The sequence below is a fragment of the Nomascus leucogenys genome, chromosome 5, assembly GCF_006542625.1.
Source record: "Nomascus leucogenys isolate Asia chromosome 5, Asia_NLE_v1, whole genome shotgun sequence".
Lineage (NCBI taxonomy): Eukaryota > Metazoa > Chordata > Mammalia > Primates > Hylobatidae > Nomascus > Nomascus leucogenys.
Genome location: NC_044385.1, coordinates 135,434,130 through 135,453,919, shown reverse-complemented (window position 1 = coordinate 135,453,919; position 19,790 = coordinate 135,434,130). Strand labels below are relative to the sequence as shown.

General features: G+C 42.3%; 1 protein-coding gene and 1 long non-coding RNA gene across 2 annotated transcripts in view; one reads left to right on the top strand and one right to left on the bottom strand.

Moving 5' to 3' along the window:
• Positions 1-19,790, bottom strand: part of MYO16 (myosin XVI) — a 575,469-nt gene that overhangs the window by 42,315 nt on the left and 513,364 nt on the right. Inside the window, exon 33 of the mRNA XM_030813681.1 lies at positions 3,216-3,374. Within this exon, the coding sequence (XP_030669541.1) occupies positions 3,216-3,374 (159 nt within the window). The remainder of the gene's footprint in view (positions 1-3,215; positions 3,375-19,790) is intronic.
• Positions 975-4,372, top strand: LOC105739787. The gene is made up of 3 exons (XR_001115755.1): positions 975-1,272; positions 1,571-1,645; positions 4,186-4,372. It is a non-coding gene; the product is annotated as an uncharacterized LOC105739787 (long non-coding RNA).

Here is a 19,790-nt window from a genome sequence, read left to right as displayed (position 1 = left end):
ATCATTTTTCCTATAAATTTACATTAAATAAGTCTTTTAAAGTTTATTGTAATTAAATAAGGTTTATTTTCATATGTGTTTTTATATCTACTGTCTCAGAACCTTCTCCTTGCCCTATTTTTCCTATTTTATCCCCTTTTTTCATCTTTTGAGTTGACTTTTTATGATTTTATTTTTCTCTCTTTACTAGTTTGGATATTATCTACCCCACTAATATTCTTTCAGGGGTTACCTTTGAGGTTACAACTGGCAAGGTAGGTTTTTCAGTGTATAATATTAAATATTATTTTACCCCTCCAAATTTTACTTGCCTTTTTAGTTATTCTTTATTCTTTCCTTTATCTCTAAGCATTCTGAGTCTGTCAATGTTTAATTCCTTTCATTTTTATTTTTTTCCTAAAAATATCCTTAACTCCCTTTCATTATTACAGGAATTTTTGGGGGGCAGTTATTTTATTTGAGCATGTTAACTGTGTTATTTCATTGTCTTTGGACTTCAGTTGCTGCTTTTCGAAGATAGTACATATTTTTACCTCTAGCTGCTTTTAAAATTAATTCTTGGTCTTTATTTTATAGGTGTTTTATTATGATACACCTAGGAAAGTTTTATGTATCCTACTCAGGCTTTGCAAAGGTTTCTGTTTCATTTTTACAAAAGTTGGATTGATTATGGTGTAATTTAGAGACAGTGAGATTCACCTTTTTTAGACATACCCATCTGTGCATCTGCAGACATGAGCACTCCCGGTTGTCTGTAACACCACGTGTCCTTCTGAACTTCACCTCCTGCCATTACGCCCAGCCTCCAGCAACCACTCAGCTGTTTTCTGTCTCCAGCTTTGCTTTTCCCCAAATGTCATATAAGCAGGATCACACTTAGTCTTTTGATTTTTTTTTTTTTTTTTACCTCAACACAATGCTTTAGCCATCCCTTTTGATGATCGTTACAGTTGATCGCTCTTATTTAGTGAAGACTTCATCCATGTGCTAGTTCAGCCTGTGAGATGCTGGTGAGCCCACCTCCAGGCACTCAGGGACTCCCCACCCATTGAGTGTGGCCTGGATTTAGTGACTCAATCAAATGTGACAGAGTGCTGGGGTATCACTTTCAAGACTGGGTTATGTGAAGACTGCGGCCTCCATCTGCGGTGCTCTCTCTTGGTTTGCTTGCTCAGGGATGTAGGGAGAGCTGCCGTGCTGGGAGGCTGCCCTGTGGAGAGGCCCATGTGAGTTGACTTGGATGTGAACCTTTTGCGGCCTGCCAATAGCCATGTGAGTGACCTTGAAAATGGATCAGCCTTCACTCAAGTCTCAAGATGACTGTGGTCTTGGCTCACAGCTTGATTGCTGTCTCACGGGGGACCTTAAACCAAAGGCACCGTGCTAAGCCACACACAGCTTCCTGGCCCACAGAAACTATGAAATAATAACCATTTCTTACATAAGCCTCCAGGTTTTGGGAGTAATATTTTGCACAGTGATGGATCACTAATACAAGCCAGTCACCAGTTGAATTTATTTCCACTTTTATGTGATTATGAATAATGTCACCATATGCATTTGCATACAGGTGTTTGTGTGGACACTGCTGTCATTTCTCTTGGGAAGATACTGAGGAGTCAGATTGCTGGATCCCATGAAGAATGTATGTTGAACGTTATAAAAACCTGCCAACTTAAATCTGTTTCCTGATGCTCTTTCGTCAGTGTTGGGAGATGTGCTAACATTTCTCACCAAGTCTTTCTTCTGCTCATGCACTCCCTCTTCCTTCCCTAAGACTTCAATCATCCTTCTTATTGTCCTTTGTATCTCTAAACCTGGAGTTCCCATTCTTCTCTTTTGCTTCAGTCTGTTTCATTCTGGAGATCTTCTGAGTTATCTTCCACTTCCCCAGTTATTTTTTATTTGTTTTGTTTTTAAACAACTATATCTAATTAAATTTAACTTTATCCTCTGCTGTACTCAATTTTATTACTGCATTTTCCAATTTCAGAATTTCCATTTGATGATTTCCTTATAGTTTCCTATTTCTGCTGAAATTCTCATTGTTTTATTTTGTGGGGGGCTGAGTAAACATACTTATTTTAAGGCATGTGTCTTTGAATTCCAATATTTTGAATCCCTGTGGACATATTGCAATTGGCTGCTGTCTCTGCTTTTAATTTTTCATCTTATTTTGTGTGCTCCTGTGCCTGGTTATTTCTAACTGTGTTGGACTTTGCATTTGAAAAATGGTTTCTAAGAATGTTTTGAAGCCTAGGATGCTATTACTGTCCTTTGGGGAAGATTTACACGTGTTTCTCCCAGGTACCTGTAGGCCTGGTTACTTCTGGACAATTCAACATGGTTCTTGGTTCTGGTTCACTCTAACTCTTGGGAATAACACTTGAAGGCCCCACCCCAAGGCCTTGGTGGGGCTACAACTCAGTTTCTTGCCCTGTAATTTGAGAAGGCAGTCTGAAGCACAACTCGACTTCTTAGCTGCCTTCTCTGAACAATGTGGGTACCCTTATGTCCACCTGAGCCAAGCCTCAAGTGTGGGCTTCCTTGCTTCGGCTCACCTTGCACCCCACTCCCAGGTCTTCAGCTGCTTCCCAGCATTTCAGCATAGTGATGGTTCTCCCATGCCTCTAATTAGACTAAACAAACAAGCTTTTCCCAGCCTTGCGGGAGGCTCTCAGGAATAGTTGGTCTGAGTCTTCCCATCAGTTATTCCCAGAAGCCTTTGTCTTCTTTTATTTGTGGGAGAAAATACTTGCATGATCCTCAGCTTTTGTACCTGCAACCAAGCCACTTTCTAAACATGGCACTCATTGATGTACTTAAAATACCTGAAGCCAGTCTGGCACTTATCATTTCTTTAATACCATTTTCCTTCACATTTCTTAGTTTCCAGAATAATTTTTTAATTAAAAATATTGGTAGAGAATCTATTGCCTTCTTCTGCTCAGTATAAAACTAATTTTGGACCAGTTCTTTTAGATTAATACTCCATAAAATTTCGGAAAAGTCAACCAAGAGTGAATACAATTCCAGTTCTTTAACTGAAGCGATCATATGCTGACAATAATACCTGCAGGGGAGTTTCATGGTTTATATTCTACTTTCCAGTTCTTAACCCTACTTCATTTTCATATTTTAAATCCATTCCTCCTAGAAAATTGATACAGCCTAAAACTTTTACACATTTACTTCTGAGTTTAAAAAGTGCTTACCGTTTGAGATGGAATTTCCATTTTCAGCAGTTATAGCACTAGATAGTGAATTAGATAACTGAATTCCATGGTTATTTGCATTTCTGTCTTGAGTCTCAGAAGCAGTTTCTGATGTACTAGGGTCATCTCGGCTACTTATGTTCATGTTAGTTTCAAAACCTAAAATAAATTTTAGAAAACATAATTATTTTCTGATAACATGTACTGAATATACTGAATAAAACATTTGGAGAAAATAATAAAACATCAAATCAAACATTCATTACATTTAAAATAATAATAATCTTTAATAAAATTTGTGGCCTATATAATATTCACCAAGTTTTGCCACAACACTGTTAAACAAAAAGGAAAATGTTAAGTGGTAAAAATAATTTGTTGCATTCAGACATATTTATAAAGAATTTTTGATGTCATAGATCAAATAACTTGTCATTATAGTATTGCCTGTCATGAGAAAGCAATGAGTTCATGTTTCAGGAGTTTTCTGAATGATTACATTTAAATAAATTTAGGCAATCTTACAGCTTTGGAAAAAATAAGAAACACTTGAGTGATAAGAAACACTATAGTGATATTTTTAACATCATTATAAACATTTTTAGTGTCCATATTGGAATACTAAACTTCAATACTCGACTTCTGCATTCTGCACACTAAGATAATTACTTAAATATGTAATGCTTGTCCTATATTAAGTGTTTTGAGAGGTACGAACACAGAAGCCACTGTTCAAATTCCGCTGAAGGGCCTAATGAAGACTTTTTAAAGTGATGTAATATTGATAAAGTGAAACACAGCAAATGCTTGCTCTTTGGAGCAATGTCTAACAGAGGTAGGTTTCCCCACGGTCACTACATTACCCTTAGGCACACAATCAGACTTTGCAAATCAGGCACAACTGCCCATTAAGGGGCCAGACATCCCCCCATCACCATCTCTGCCAAGTTCCCTTTCTCTGACTTCACAGGTGCACCTGGGATTGGCTCTTGCTTCCTAAGGAACCTCAAAAAAGCTGCAACCTATTGGAGACTTTTGATTCAGCATCTAGGATATGTGTGAGACTTTGGTTCTTTTCTGTTGGGACACAGTTGATTCTGACTGTCTTAAAGTTAGGCCTTTCTAAAGATTTAGACTAACAAATTATTTGAATGGGACAACACGCATCATTTGCTTTATTATACTTTAAATATGGCAGAACGGTGTATTACCACCCCAATCCCAATCACCAGCACCTCCACAGGCAGACATGTTATCCTTATTTTGCTGAAGAAGGAATTAGGGTTACTCAGAGTCATGCAGTTGGAAAGAGATGGAATGGAACTTTAACCTGTATGTACTGACTATTATTCAGTCTTTATTTTTCATTAAAAGACAAATTGGATTATGTCATTTCCATGCTGAAAACTTTTGGATAAACTGCTGTTGGTTACAATCTACAGAAAGAAGGTAAGAGGGAGACAGGGAGGGAAGGAGGGAGGAAGACAGAAAAACAATGAAAGAAAGGAAAAAAGGAAAGAAGGGAGGGAGGGAGGGAAGGAGGGAGTGGGGAGGGAGGGAGGGAGGGAAGGAAGGGAGGAAGGGAGGGAGGGAGGGAGGGAAGGAAGGGAGGAAGGGAGGGAGGAGGGAGGAAGGGAGGAAGGGAGGGAGGGAGGGAGGAAGGGAGGAAGGGAGGGAGGGAGGGAGGAGAGAAGGAAGGGAGAGAGGGAGAGAGGGAAGGCTCCAGCTCTCCAGAGCTCATCTCTCAAGGCTGGTCTTGACTTGGTCCTTTCTAACTCCTTCCTTGACATTATCTCCTCTTGCCTCTCGAGACATACCCTCAAATAGCACCACAAGCAATGCATGTTTATCCAAATTCTCCATACTGACTCCTGTTTTCTTGCTTTGGTGCACTTGAGCCCTCTCCCGCCCCAAGTCTTCCTACCCACCAGTCAGATCACCCGCAGAGACCTCTCCTTTACAAGCACAGAGCACAGCCTGTTCTGCCCAGAAAGGAAAGCAGGTCAAGATTTATGAGCAGGAAATGCTGGATAGATGGAATAAACGCAAAACTATCGGCATTTTGAAAACTAGGCAGAAGAGTTTAAATTTAAATGATCCAGTGAGGCACTGTGGCTCCTGACTCCATTATACATAAAAAACAAAGACCTTCAGTCAAGTTAGCATGTACAAGAATGGCAACAAAAGTGAAAGTCAGGTGATCTTAACTGTTTTAGCTCTTGACAATGAGCAATTATTGAACGGGCTGAAACTGAAAGAATACTTACTCAATGTGGTCAACTCTAGTTTGGCTTTTATTTTTCTTAAGCTTCTAAATGCCAGTAAAACAGGTTCTGTTTTAAAACTGGCTCAAGATGTACTCACCTGCTTTTATGTTTCTTTCACCTATTTTATTTTTGCATTCTTTAATTCAGTTATTTATTGAACGCCTACTATGTGCCAGATACTCACTGAGTGCGAGAGATACATAATGAATACCACTGCCTGGTACCTGGGAGCTTCTCTCCCAAAAAGGTGATTGGCAATAAACAAGCAGATACACAAGCAGATAATTAAACGTGGTGGACTCACAGCTTCGTGGAAAACCTAGTAAGCGGAAAACACTGGTGGGCAGCCAGGCAAGGTGGGTGAGGTCCATGAGGTCGCATTTCAGCTCGTGATTTTAGAAAGGCAAGCTCCACACCATGTGTAAACACCCCAAAACAGGAAAGAGCTCACCATGCTCAAGGAACCGGGTACTAATGAGTCAGGGCCTGGGCAACCACCAAAGAGGAACTGAGAGGTTTTATTCTCAGTGCAGTGAGGGCTTCCCCAAGGCTTTGAATGAGCACAGTCCTCTTACACCTGGTGGCAATAAGCGACTCCTCTGAGGCACTTGCTGACTCTCGGTCTGAGTACTTCAGGCTGGCCTCCCTCACAGCTGATTTCTATCTCATCAACTGATGTATTTAAATTACAGCCAAAATTCTCATTTTTGCAATTAAAGTTTAAATGTATTTCTATTTTTCAATTGGCAGATTAAACTGTAGCCAAGACATGTTTTTTGTTTTTTGTTTTTGTTTTTTGAGACAGAGTCTCTCACTCTGTCGCCCAGGCTGGAGTGCAGTGGCACGATCTCAGCTCACCGCAACCTCTGCCTCCTGGGAGATTCTCCTGCCTCAGCCTCCAGAGTAGCTATGATTACAGGTGCATGCCACCATGCCCAGCTAAATTTTGTATTTTTTAGGAGAGATTCTTCACCATGTTGGTCACGTTGGTCTCAAACTTCAAGTGATCTGCATTCCCTGGCTTCCCATAGTGCTGGGATTTCAGCCACCATGATATGCTTTTAGATGGTCACATCGGTTAGGCTTAAATCCTTAAATTATCTCCTACATTTTAATTTTTTAAATCTTAATTTAAAATTAAATTTTAATTTTTTAAATCTTAAAAACATTTATCTACTTAAGGCTGGCTCTGGATGGGAATAAGGGAAGAGGCCCTTCTTAACGTAAGGCATAAGAATTAACGGTCAGCATGATACTTCCTCACATTGCTCTTACAATAGTTACCATCACCCGGGCGTATAGTAGGTGCCAATTCCCTGCTAGGGAGATTCTCCTGCCTCAGCCTCCAGAGTAGCTATGATTACAGGTGCATGCCACCATGCCCGGCTAATTTTTGTATTTTTTAGGAGAGAGAGGATGCTTGGTTTAGCTCTGTTCTCATGAAAACTCTGAAGAGTTGTCGCTATTACACCTATTTTCGAGATGAGGTCATTGAGGCTTGGGGAGGTTAATCTCCGTGTAAACATTTCACAACTCATGGCATGGCAGCCGGATTCCGACTGAGGCCCAGAGGGCTCAGCAGTCCCCCCACACTCATCCTTTTACTCTTGGCTCCTCTATGTAAAGTTTTCCTTCACTGTTTCATTTGCTGATGTAAAGGATAGGATATGGCAGCTTCTTTCCTGTGACGAGTTTACCACCCAGGCCTCAGTGGTAAGGAACTGAATACTGTAGGTTGCAAAGCTGCACTCTGGCAGCTGCAATAGTGCTGCGGCTTCAGTATCGACATCCCCACTGTGGGGTTCTCCTCTGCTTGTAGTAGCCGGGGCATTCTACTGAATTATGCATCAGTCTCCGCTCATAAACATCCTCCTCCCAGTTAGATCCAAACACGTGAAAGCAGCCGTGCCCTGACTTGTTAATTTCTAGATTCAACACACTGAGGGTTGAATGCAGAAACTCTAGATGGTTGGGTTCTCCTGTAAAGTGGTAGCTTAGCACACAACATTCCTTGTCAAAAGCACTCCCGTTACCCAGCACTTCAGCACTGAGGGAATTACAACAATCAGAAATCCAGAGGACAATGGCATTAAGTCTGGAGAGGTCTTTGTTAAAAGTGCATATACACGATGCATGCTTTCAGGGGAATTTTAGAAATAATACAGTGCAAACAAAGTCATCAAGCCTTTTCATGCCTTCAAGCAGTGGCCAGCAGAGTTCTGAGAATGAAGACAAGTCACATCAAAAGAAAATATTTGAAACTCTCAGTGAATTTAGTTAAACAAGTAAGGAGGTGAATACTGTAAATCCTGTATAATATTTAAAGGTGTGTCTGAGACATTTTTGTGCCTCTGCATCTGGTGAAGTAAGGACTTGTGTAGTTCAGTGGCATCCTGTGGTTGGGTCCGTGATAACACGGGTTGGTTTGGACACCTGCAGTGTTTTCTTTTAGCCTATTAACAAGATTTCTCTGTGACCTCGGGCTTGGTGCTATTTTTACAGGTACAAGAGAATTGAATCACATCAGGATCTGACTCAAAAATAAAGTATTGGCCTTTGCATTAAGATATGATTATTCACTACAAGCAGGCAGTGTAGGTACATTTAAGTTGAATTTTAATCCAGTGAGAGCAAATGCCTAAATGTTAATACAAAAAATTCGGCTGTCTTGTGCTAGTTTTTATATAACTGGAATATCACTCCCAGTCAATGTGATTCTGTTTTAAACTGTGGCTCTTGATAGGAGGTGCTTTCTGACACCCAGGGGACATTCAGCAATGTCTGGAGACATTTTTAGTTGTCACAACCGGGCGATGGAGTGTGCTACTGGCGTCTGGTGAGCAGAGGCCAGAAATGCTGCAAAACATCATATAATACACAGGACAGTCCCCCAACCTAGAATTATAGTATCCAGCTCAGAATGTCCGTTGTACTGAGGCCGAGAAACCTTGCTTTAAAACATAAGTCGGATCATGTCATTCCCGACTCCCGCCTCTCTGCTGGTTTCTGAGTTGATTCACATTAAGATCCAAAGGCTTCCTGAGGCTGAGAGGACCTTGCATGCCCTGACTCCTGCTGGCCTTGGGCCCCAGCCCCCCCTACATGCCTTAGGCCTTGGCCTCGGGTCTTGCCTTCCCAGCCCTGTCAGCCTCCCGGCCTCTCTCTCCTTCTCCAGCGTCCAGCAGGGCATGGCAGCTGCACTGTGTTCAGGCCTTCTGGATGACCTTCTGAAAAACAGCACCTGTCTTCCTCGCCAGGTCAGTTCCTGTCCCCACTCCTTGCTTTAGTTTTCTACACAGTCCTTCTCACTGCATGACACAGAACAGCCCAATTGTTTGCTTTGTGTCTCCTTCCTCTGGAATGTGGACAAATACAATGTGTGTTGTATTTTCAGTGCCTAGAATAGAGCCCGGCACGCAGATGGCACTCAATTAATATTTGTTGAAAAAGAAAAAAGATGAATGAACGATAAATTAGTTTTAATAATGTTGCTATAGAAATTTTCTTTCTGAAAGGAGCTACGCTTTCCATACCTGTAAAATAGCTTGCACATTTACTAAATGAAAATTTTATGCAAATAAGTACAGCAAAGCCACGCACCACAATGATCATTTCTCCCCATTCACACAAGATTGACAACTTGTGGAAGCACTTTCAGTGTGACTCCACCTTTGAGTGCTGATCTTTACTTATTTAAAATTATAAGGAAAATATCTCACTGCATGAGGTGAATATTTTCTTTTATGCAATGGAGTGGAGCTGTTTGTTTTCTACCTAAGCTTGTTAACTTATGAGAGAAAAGACCTATGGTTGTTTGAAATTGATTCCTGACCCATGGTTTGAGAATTCAAAGACACAAGGTCCATACATAGTTTTTTAAAATCATACTTTACATTGCTTTGCAATTTGTAATATCAGGAGATAAAAATCAATTTGATAAATGTTGGCATGCTTTGGCTGTGCTGAGTGTGACTCTGGAATCCTGGTGACTGGAGTGGGCACAGTGGGTTGACCTGTAGTTAAGTGAGGGGGGCTTCCATGCACCCCTATCTTCCCCAGGCCTCTTCCAAGGCTGAGGGAGGGACTCAAGCAATGTGCAAACAGTTAACATTTGTAATACTTTGTAAACGCATACTTTGATTTATTTTCTCATTTTGAATAAATGCCCACTTAACTCTCTAAATGTTCATTTTTCATCTTTATTTTTTTTTTTTTTAAAAAGCTCACCTTTCCCCAATTGTATATGCTTCAATCTCTGGACAAAAAACAAAATGGGTCTCAGGCATAGAGCCTCTAGCCATCAACTACATGATGAAATCTTTACCCTTGGGTAATTCACAGGCTGGGAGGAGAAATAGGTGTGAGGTCACTGGATGAGACTACAAAGGCAACATCACCTCTGGCTCACCTCGGAAATGTTTTCCGAGAAAAGCCGAACTCCTCATGCAGTAACAAGACTGTTTTATAAGTTTGCCATGACAGGAGAGGCATGAATAAGTTAACATCAGGGATGTGTGTCTGGGAGAGCAGACACAGGAAGGATTTTGTGGAGGGAGGGGGAGGTAGGATGGAAGGTGAGAAGAGGAACTTCTCTTAAGGAAGAATGCAAAAACTCTGCAAGAGTGGAGAGACGTTTCTTACTGGGGAGAGAGAAATGTCCTTGAATAATTCTGGGAGAGCTGGAGAAAGACAGGGAGCATAATGGGGGTTGAGATGAGTCCTTGCTCCAAACTGAGAGTGACAAGAAACCTGGCAGAATGGACAGTGCGTGGTTCAGCCCTGGGAAGGCAAGGAGATGCCCTGGAGCGCAGTGGCCACTCTGGGGAACATGAGAGCTGAATGAAGAAGAAAGGAAGAGGGGTGGCCATGAGCAAACCATATTCCTCCCCCAAGCTAGGGAGTTCTCCATTGATTCAACAGGTATTCACGTCCTACAAGGTCCAAACCTGGTACTAAGATTTACTTTAGAACTTAAAGAAATATTCATCTGAAAGAAACAATCCATTGATTGTTTCTTTCTGTAATGTAGGCTGAGTGCCTACATTTTAGAGGGGTTATGGAGCATGGCAGATGACAAGAATTTATGACAACCGGGTAAGTGCAAGAAGAAAAGGCACTACATCCATCCTGAGGGGTAGAGAAGAATGAATAATCTGACGCATCACTGTGGGACTCGCATCCTGCTCAGCTGAGCTAATTTTGACGGTTTTATTCACTTGTTAAAGCCTTTGACACTTATAATGCCAACCCACGTGACAGGGACACCCAGGGTGCATTCTAAGGGGTGCTTTTCCCCAGGCTTCTCTGTGGTGACTCAGCTCTAAGGGGGACTGTTTTCAAGGTGCCTTCAAGGCGTGTGTTAAGGTTGCAAAAGGCCAGGGGCTGGGATGGGAGCTCTGCAAAATGCTCTAGGAATTCTTAGGAGAAGTCAGAGTGGGCTGGAGCAGCCAGGTGAGCCTTCGTTGTGTAGGCAGGAGAAAGAAGCAGTGGATTTTGAGTTGAGGACGGAATGTGGAGAGGGGGAGGGAAAAGGAAGGGAATGCCGCAGAGGCAGAGCTGACTGCACTCGTGAGGGAGGGGAGGCTGGCTCTGCCCACACCTCCGCACTGGGGAGTGGGAGCAGAGAGCTTTGGAGTCTATGAGCATCACAGGACTGGGTTCCAGCAAGTATTTTGAGCAAGGGCATGCTGTGAAGAAGGTGGTTTTTTGTTTTTTTTGTAAATACTAATCTAGCAAAGAAAGTATACAGCTGAATGGACCTTGAGGAGAGATCAGAAATAGAAAGAGAGTCAGGGGAGAGGCTGAGGAAGCAGAGGGAGGAGTGGGAAGGCAGGAGGAAGCTGAGTTCAATCCCTCTGAGTGGGAGAACTGGGACCCGATGGGGACCGCAGCTGGGGCGTGGTTCAGAGCAGCAGCTCCCACCTGAAGAGCAGGGTGCATCTGGGGTTGTACTTGTTGACTTTGAAGTGACAGCCGCAGGCCTGAGGATTAAATTGAGTGGCAATTTTTTGAAGAAGAGCATTTATTAGGACTGAAAAGGAAACAGCTAGGAGAGACTTAAAAATCTCTCAGGAAGGAGAAATTTTCAAGGAAGAGACACTCCGGAGTGCGAGGAGGCAGCAGGAGGGGACGCCCAGGTGACTGCCCTGCAGGGGGGCAGATGTGGGCTTGCAGGAGGGGCTGCAGGCCGGGAGCCTTGGCAGAGGCAGGACTGTGTGGTGCCCAGGGCGACTGACAGTGTCAGCGCTGGGGAAAGGCCAGGAAGCAGGGGAGAGAAAGGAGCCATGGAATGTTTCCCCAACAAGATGCTGAAAACACCGTTTTTCTCTTAGGTACCTGCGCTAGAGATCAGATTGGAGTGTATTTTAGAATCCTATGAGATGGGATCCGGGTTTCAGTAACGCAGGAGAAAAACAAACTATAGCTGTTTGGCTGACTTAATACTGAGAGTGCTATGTAAGGCATAAAAAATGTGAAAATACATTTTAAACTCATTACTCATACTGGCTATAACTCATTCTGAAACTCTATAGGAAAATTCCTCTTCAGAAAGGCTATTGCATGAAGGGAATGTGCTTGTTTTTTCCTACTTGGCATTAAGGAAAAGTACAAATGCAGAGAGAGGTGCCTGGCAGGCTCCCACCACTTCTCAAGTTCTCGTTTGTAAAATTTAGAAGTCGCAGCTCGACAGTGCTCGCAGATACACATAGATGGTGCGTAATTAAATTTGGAGACAAGCACTTCGACCTGAAATTGGCGTCTAGCTTGTGTTAAACCAAATCTAGTTTGTGTTACACAGGGCGACTCCTTTTAAATCTCTAAAATATAGATTTCTCTGAAAGCCTGTATTACTGCACGTGAGGAAGAAATGCAAAGAGGGCTTCGACACCCCTCTCAAGTCGATCTGCATTCTACTTTGTAAGCTTCTAGGAAGTGTTTTGTTTTCTTTTACATGATAGAATTTCCTTTCCATGATAGCATAATCCAAATATTTGTGTTATTGCCTCTCAGAAAGACGAATTTCAGATGTAAAGAACCACAGAAGCTAATCTGAAACTCAAGAAGAGAGAGTTTATGTGGAGATGGGTGGATGTGATGAGAGTGGAGACTGTTAAAGGGGAAATGTGTTAAACTCATGGAGGTGACACACTGCAATTATGTATGTTTTGAACAGCACAATTCTAATTGCCTTTTGAAAACGTGGAACAGATTTGATCATCCCTTTGTGAATGCTTGCAGAAATATATCAAGAGAGGGCATCCGAATCTAGTGGTGATGGAGATCTGGGAAGAGAACTGGGTTCCCAGGCAGTTACTCTTGTGACACAGCTGTTACCCACACTATGTGGACAGGTTATATTTCTATAAACATTGATTACTTAAGAAACAGAAAAATACATCACTGCAGACCTTGGAAGGGTTGCGTGTGCTGAGAAACTGGATTTGCCCGGCCCTCTACTGACCTTAAATGTCTCGGGCTGGGCTCCCGACATTCCTTCCTACTTGTTAATAACCCCTTATGAAATCACCACCCTGGAGTAGATGGAAATTCCTCTTGAACTTATGTTGTAAGCATTCTTCTCTGGTAGCGAGTGCTGCAAATACTTATCCTCCAGGTTAAGCAGGGAGGAATGGAGATGTCTGCTCCTCTTTCACTCCTAACTCTTGTCACCCACCCCCCTGCCAAGTCGAAGGAGATGGTTTGTGCTAGAAAACACCAACTGAAGTAGGAAACACAGCGATGTCTTCAACAACATATGTGCTGAGCAAGGGAAGAATGCATTGATAGTAAAGCTAAAAAATGACTGTCAGTATAAATAAGGTTTTCAGTACCCAAAAATGCACAGAAAATTAAGTTGTGCCAATTTTCTTTTAAATTTAACTAACTGAATCCTTTTTTGCCCATTTATTCTGTCCCTGCCATAAAGGGGAAAAAATCATTTCAATCCCTTTCCTTTTCTTGTACTTGGGTAGCCTTTTTTTTTTTTTTTTTTTTTTTTTCATAATTAGCCGAGTATGCAATACCTAAACCACAAGCCTGCTTGGCCCAGAGCCCCGTTCCTCATGCATACTTTTATAGGTCATGAGGTTATTTACATTGCTGTTATTTTTACATTTCCTCAATGCCAGGTGGGAATGTAAATCCAGGAGTCCTGAGCCACGATGTGTGGCCAAGTACGCAGTTGGTATCAGCAACATATGTTTTCCTGGAGGGAAATGGTTCCTCCTCACTTTCCCCAGAAGGCAAAGGTGACGAGATAACGTCCCTGCTCTTCTGTTGGGAGTGTTTTGTGTTGGTGACACCTACAGCCTGGATGGTAAGCTAGTGGTGCCTGTCATCCGCTAAAAAAGAAACAGCAAAAATTAAAACAGGAAAAGAAAAATTATAGCAGTGGTGGATGTGAGGTCTTTTCAAATCCCTTGCTCAGAACTCATTACAAATTTACCCATCTAAAGTACTTAATAACAAAAAAGACACAGACCAGGGCCAATAGCAACAAGCATCAGTCATCGACCTTGAGCATTTTGCTGTGTCAACATTTCACGAAGGAGAAACGCTGCAGGCCCGGGCCAGGCCACCCAAGGGGGTGGGATGGACGTGGGGACCTTGAGAGCTCAGGGCAGCAGCCCTGCACCAGCTGGCATCAAGACATTTCCATATTTTAGTAAGAGTGTGGCAGCACCTGTGGACACCAGCTGAAGCAGAGCCCACCTGCCCACACTCGCTGGCTCCCAGCCAGGAGCTCTGAGGCCTTGAAAAATAAATTTAAAATATCTATGGAGATTCAAATTCTTCTTGAAATTCTGGAAGAGCCACATGGACTGTGTCTTTGATAGCCGTAGCGGTTGCATCTCTTCCTGGTGGTAGATTGGCTGGAGTGACTAATTCTTTATGTGTTCACGTGACCCAATTTCCCTTGATGGGCCACAGGGCAGGTGCCAGTCACTCAGGAAGGACAAATGACTGGGACGCAGTAGAGAAAGGCTGAACCTAAGCGTCCAGTGGATTCACACTTCACCAGGGACCACAGGAAGACACCATGAGGTGGCCAGCCAGGCAGGTCGGTGGTGGAGTTTCCCTTCTCCTGTCCTAGCTCTTAATTTCTTAAGTAATTAATCAGCCCAGATTAATCACTTTTTTTTTTTTTTTTGAGACAGAGTCTCGCCCTGTTGCCCAGGCTGGAGTGCAGTGCTGCAATCTCGGCTTACCACAACCTCTACCTCCAGGGTTCAAGTGATTCTCCTGCCTTAGCCTCCCAAGTAGCTGGGACTACAGGCGCACACCACCATGCCTGGCTACTTTTTGTATTTTTAGTAGAGATGGGGTTTCACCATGTTGGCCAGGCTGATCACGAACTCCTGACCTCAGGTGATCGGACTGTCTCGGCTTCCCAAAGTGCTGAGATGAGCCACCTTGCCCAGCCAGATTAATCATTTCTAAAGTATATAGGTTCACATGTAAACGAACACAGAAATAGCAAGAAAAAAATCTATCCTTTCTATATCTATATCTATATATCTATAGCTATTCTGACACAGTTACTCCAAAACATAATTTGATCACGCCCTTTGAAAAATCCCTTTAATGTGCAGGATAAGGCACACAGTGGCTTCTAGCACACGAGAGGACATTCTCCTCTTGTTCTGACATTTTCTCTTCGCAGATTTTGTCTCCTATTTGCCCGTATAAATCCTCCCTTCTAGACCAGTGTTTCAGAGGACATATTTGTGAGCTGAGAAATCAATTTAGTGGGTCACAACACACATTTTAAAATGAAAGAGAACAGAATACCACGAGTAAAAATGCAGTGTTGAACAAGCGTCATGGCTAAGTAGTGTTTTGTGAATCCCGAGTAGTATCTCTATGTAAAATGTGATTCTCGTTCCTTGGAGGCGTCGGAGTTTTCAAGTTTCCCTGCCATGGTCTGCTTGAGAGAGAGCCCACATTTCATTTTAAAAATCCATACAATTCCATGCAATGTCTGGCACCAAATAGATTCCTTGGAATAAATGAATGAAGTGTGCCCTTCGTATTTAGTGATTTTCCGAGACCTTTTTGAAATTTTGAAGCAAACTGCAGATAGTAATAGGACATACTACTGCTAGTTTTATCATTTTGCCTGAAGTTAACCTCTGATATTTTGTAGCCTAGGAAGAACTACATATCTTGAGGCATGCCATAGGGTAGTTTTCTCACCTGATAAAAGGAACGTTTGTTTCTAAAGCCATTGCAGAGGGTTCCAAAGACATGCTCGATCCCCACAGAAATGGAAATGCATTCTGATTAGCAGCTGCGCCACATCACTGGGTGTTTTAATGATCATCAGATTAAAAAGACATTTTTATGATCCCCCATCTCCAGATATACAGCACAGAGCCTCTTTCCTGTGTCACTGTCCCTAACCTCTAAATTAGAGATAATTTCAAGCCTGGGTAAGTGAACGGTGGCGACCCCCTACTAAGCTGCAACTGCATCAGTGAAATTAATGTTCACGATTAGAGTTTTACTGTCTGGAATGACATGTAAGTGATTCAACCAAATCTCTAGTTGTGCTAATGTTTATGTGGTGCAAATAGGGTGTGATTAGAAGGAACTAGAACAACACCAAGAGTGTGCTCCTGTCTCCGAAATCAAGGCCCCCTAGCTTCTCTTTCCTTAAAGACTGAAATAGTTACTCAAAAGGCAATTTATCGATTAAAAATCTAAGGGGACTTTGTTACTAAGGGGATTTTATTACTAGTAATATATACAAAGGTAGTTAAATACCAAGAGACAGAGTCAATCAAATTCTCATAAAAATTTTTAAAAATATATGCTATTTTGCTTTATAGGATCTGCTGCTGGGCACTGGTTATTTACTTAAGAAACGATCTGTGAACTGGCAGAAGTACGATGGAGGCCACCTACTTTAAGTTGGTTGTTTGCACTCCTGTATGTCCCCTCCATCCTGGTGTTAAAGCCAATTTGACCCCCTTCAGCACGTCATCTCACCTGAGAGCTAAAGTTAAAGGAACGTAACGTCACCAAATGGATGTGACCTCAGCAAGTAACTTCATAGCTGCGAGCTTTGGTTTGCTTTTTAGTAACATGGAAAGGCCTGTATGGCGAAAGTTTTCACTCATTGCTTTGCCTAAGTCTTCTCATTTTCACTTACTTCTTCCCAGTTTATCCAGCTTTTCACATAAAAGGAAAATAGTAAAGCCAAAATCCAAACATATATATTTTTCAGGGACACACCCTGATGTACCAATTGTGCATATATCAGTTCTTCCTTGCTTTAAAATGGAGATTTCTTTTGAAGGGTTATGTTTGATTTTGAGCCAGAGTTTTCAGTATGAAGAAGCTCTTTGGTGGGCTTTTAGGACTTTGGGTAATGCACAAATTCTCAGGTGTCTCTCGCAGTCAGTGTTCTGCTGTAAATCAGTGCAAGTCTCGGATCTAGCTCATGTCTGACCTTGTTTGGGCTCTGCATAGTTTAGGACTTAGTCATTTGCATGGAGGAGAGAAATGAATCATATTGTTTATTGTCATAATTAACATGTTATTAAATTTGCAAATGGCCACTAATTGCCCATGTACAGGGTCCAAGTATGAAAACTGAAGATTTCAAGGAGAAACCAGCCTGGAGTCGGTAAAGGCCTGAGAAGCTCTGCACAGAGTACACGGTGGACGACTGTGTTGATTCATGGAATGAAGCACGGGGTGAAATGATATTGAATATAGCTCACTCTCGATGGCGTGAAATTTTCTAGGCTAATCTGGGGATTAATCATAAAAATGACTCAAGTCAGGCATAAGGAGCCTAAACACTGCTGGGTAATTAGGAAATAGGTTTTTCTCTTCCAATACTCTTCAGGACAGAGAGAGCATGGCACCTGCCCAGTCTCTCTTTAGGACAATATTCCATGCACCATGTTGCTTCTAAGCATTTCTTCACAAAAGGAAGAAAACCCCAGGATATAGTATTATGTGGCAATAATGAGATGCAGATAGTCAGGAAGGTCTTTATTAACTTGCTTAAAGAGAGCTGCTGAGTGGCTTAGAGGATAAAGGGCTGGATTTCTCTTTAGGGCCCCCAGTGGGAGTTTAATTTGCAATCCAGTGTGGAGGCACAATACACAATAGCTGCTTGCTTTAATGGATGGATAGTATGAAAAATATTTACTGGTTATGAAAGATAATCCACTTCTGAGAAGTCTGCCTTATTTTCAGAATTTCAGGTGCAATAGATCCTTTCCCCACTGATGGTGCATTATAGAGCATCCTGGTTGTAAAGGCTTCTTTGCTGCATTTGGCTAATCTAAAAAATGAAAACCTCTTTATGCTAGATACGTATCTCTGGTCTGACTGACACGCTAGCTGCTGCAGATTTACAGCTAGTATGTTAAGGTAATTTCTCAGGATAGTTCACGCAATTCAAAGGGTACCTTTTTGATCAGATTGATCTAAATGTTTAATAGTCATAACCTTCTGCTTGGTTTTGCTCCTCGATTTCAAAGAATAACGAAGTGGCATGACCTAGCAGGAACAGCATAGTCATGAGAGCAATGAGCTTTATATTCTCCCAACAAATATTTATTGAGGGGCTGTGAGTATAGCCCTGGCTTTATTCAGTCATGTTTCTCACTTTGCCATTACCGATGTCGGTTTCTACATTCACATCACTGAGAAAGGAATGGATTTTTGCCTGTTTAAAGAAAGTTGCTGTAGAGACAGACGATGAAGCCTTTTTGATTGTCTGTCTTTCCCCTGTTCCAATCATGGTCGCTATTGAGAATCACTGCTGATCATCTGTCTGTACAGTTCTTAGCATGGTTCCTGGTGCTAGAACCTATTTAATTTCTGGTGGGTCTGGGGCAGGCATCTGACACCCCACTTATGAGGTTGAAGTCCACATCCCCAGCAAGTCATATGTGTCCTACAAAAAATATGCTGGGCCACTCTGCATGTCAGTACAATTTCAGTGTGAATTTCTTTTCAGTAATTAGAAACTCAGTCCCAAGTAAAACTTTAAAGAGGTCAAGAAAAAGAGAAATGGAAAGTGAGGAGACAGGAGTTTTGGATGTGAGGAATAATCCTAGTCTATCACATGTGCTGTGCATCCCTGGTACTGCAGAAGATACCTTATGGCAGGTGGGTAGAAAGGATTTTCCAGGAAAGGGGAGAAAAAGAGGAGGAGGAGGAGGCAGGGGGCACAGGAAGAACATGCTCTGTTTCAAAAGTGATGTCTGGTGGGACATTGACAACGGGCAAAACAGTTTTATCTGTCTGCCTCCCACATGTTTTCCTGGCAATGAGTTTGTGTTTAACTTCAGAGGGGAATTCCTTTCTCAAACAGAGACCTTGTATCATTATTTTAATTTTATTGTTTTCAGAGACTATGAAGGACATAATAGAAAGAATCCAGGGTTTGGAGAAAGGAGACGTGTTTGATTCCTGACTTTGAGACTGATTAGTTTTTGTGATTATGGGAAAATCACTTAATCCCTCAAAGTCTCTGATTGCTCATTAATAAATAGGGATGGTAACACCTGCTTCACCCGCCTCACTGAGACGCAAGGGTCCAGGGGGAGAAAGGAGACATCAATGTGCTTGGTCAACAGGAGAGAGCCACTTACAAATAGCTGTTTATACTATGACCAGGATGCCACTAACACGTCACAGTGTATATCTGAGTATTTCCCATTATACGTATGCACCTAGAAGTGCTGCTATGGTTTTTGTTCACTTTCTTCCTCTGGTTCTTTGCACTTTGTAGGAAAGATCCTAAGAGTTAATGCTGAATTCCTACGTGACAGAAGAGAAACAACGGAGATAATTCAGAGCCTTGTCATCAAGCTAACGAGGAGCTTCCAGGTACAAAGCTTATCCAGCTCTGATTCCATGCAAAGAAAGTCATTTTCTCCTCCTTCTTCCTCAAAATGCATGGCTATATTCTAAAGGAACCACACACCCTGAAGTTTCATGTCTCACCCCATATTCACCCATCAGCCTGCAGTGTCTATTACCCTGACTTCTGCACCTAGAGAGCTCCATCCACCCATCATCCGCTTCTAGCATTCCTCCTGCCCTTCTGCCACCTCTGGCTGCAAGGCCCGCAGATTCTTTCAGGCATTTACCTCCTTCTTCTTCTGACTGCAGAAAATGCCATGTGTGCACATCTCCTGCAGCGGCTCCTCACTTTTCCCACGTCACTGACATTTTGGGAGGATTCAATGAAGCTTATGAAGCCTCTGCCCAAACAAGTGGCATGTATACCATGGGGGCTCATGGGCCACTTGGAGCTCAACTATGAATCCATGAGTGG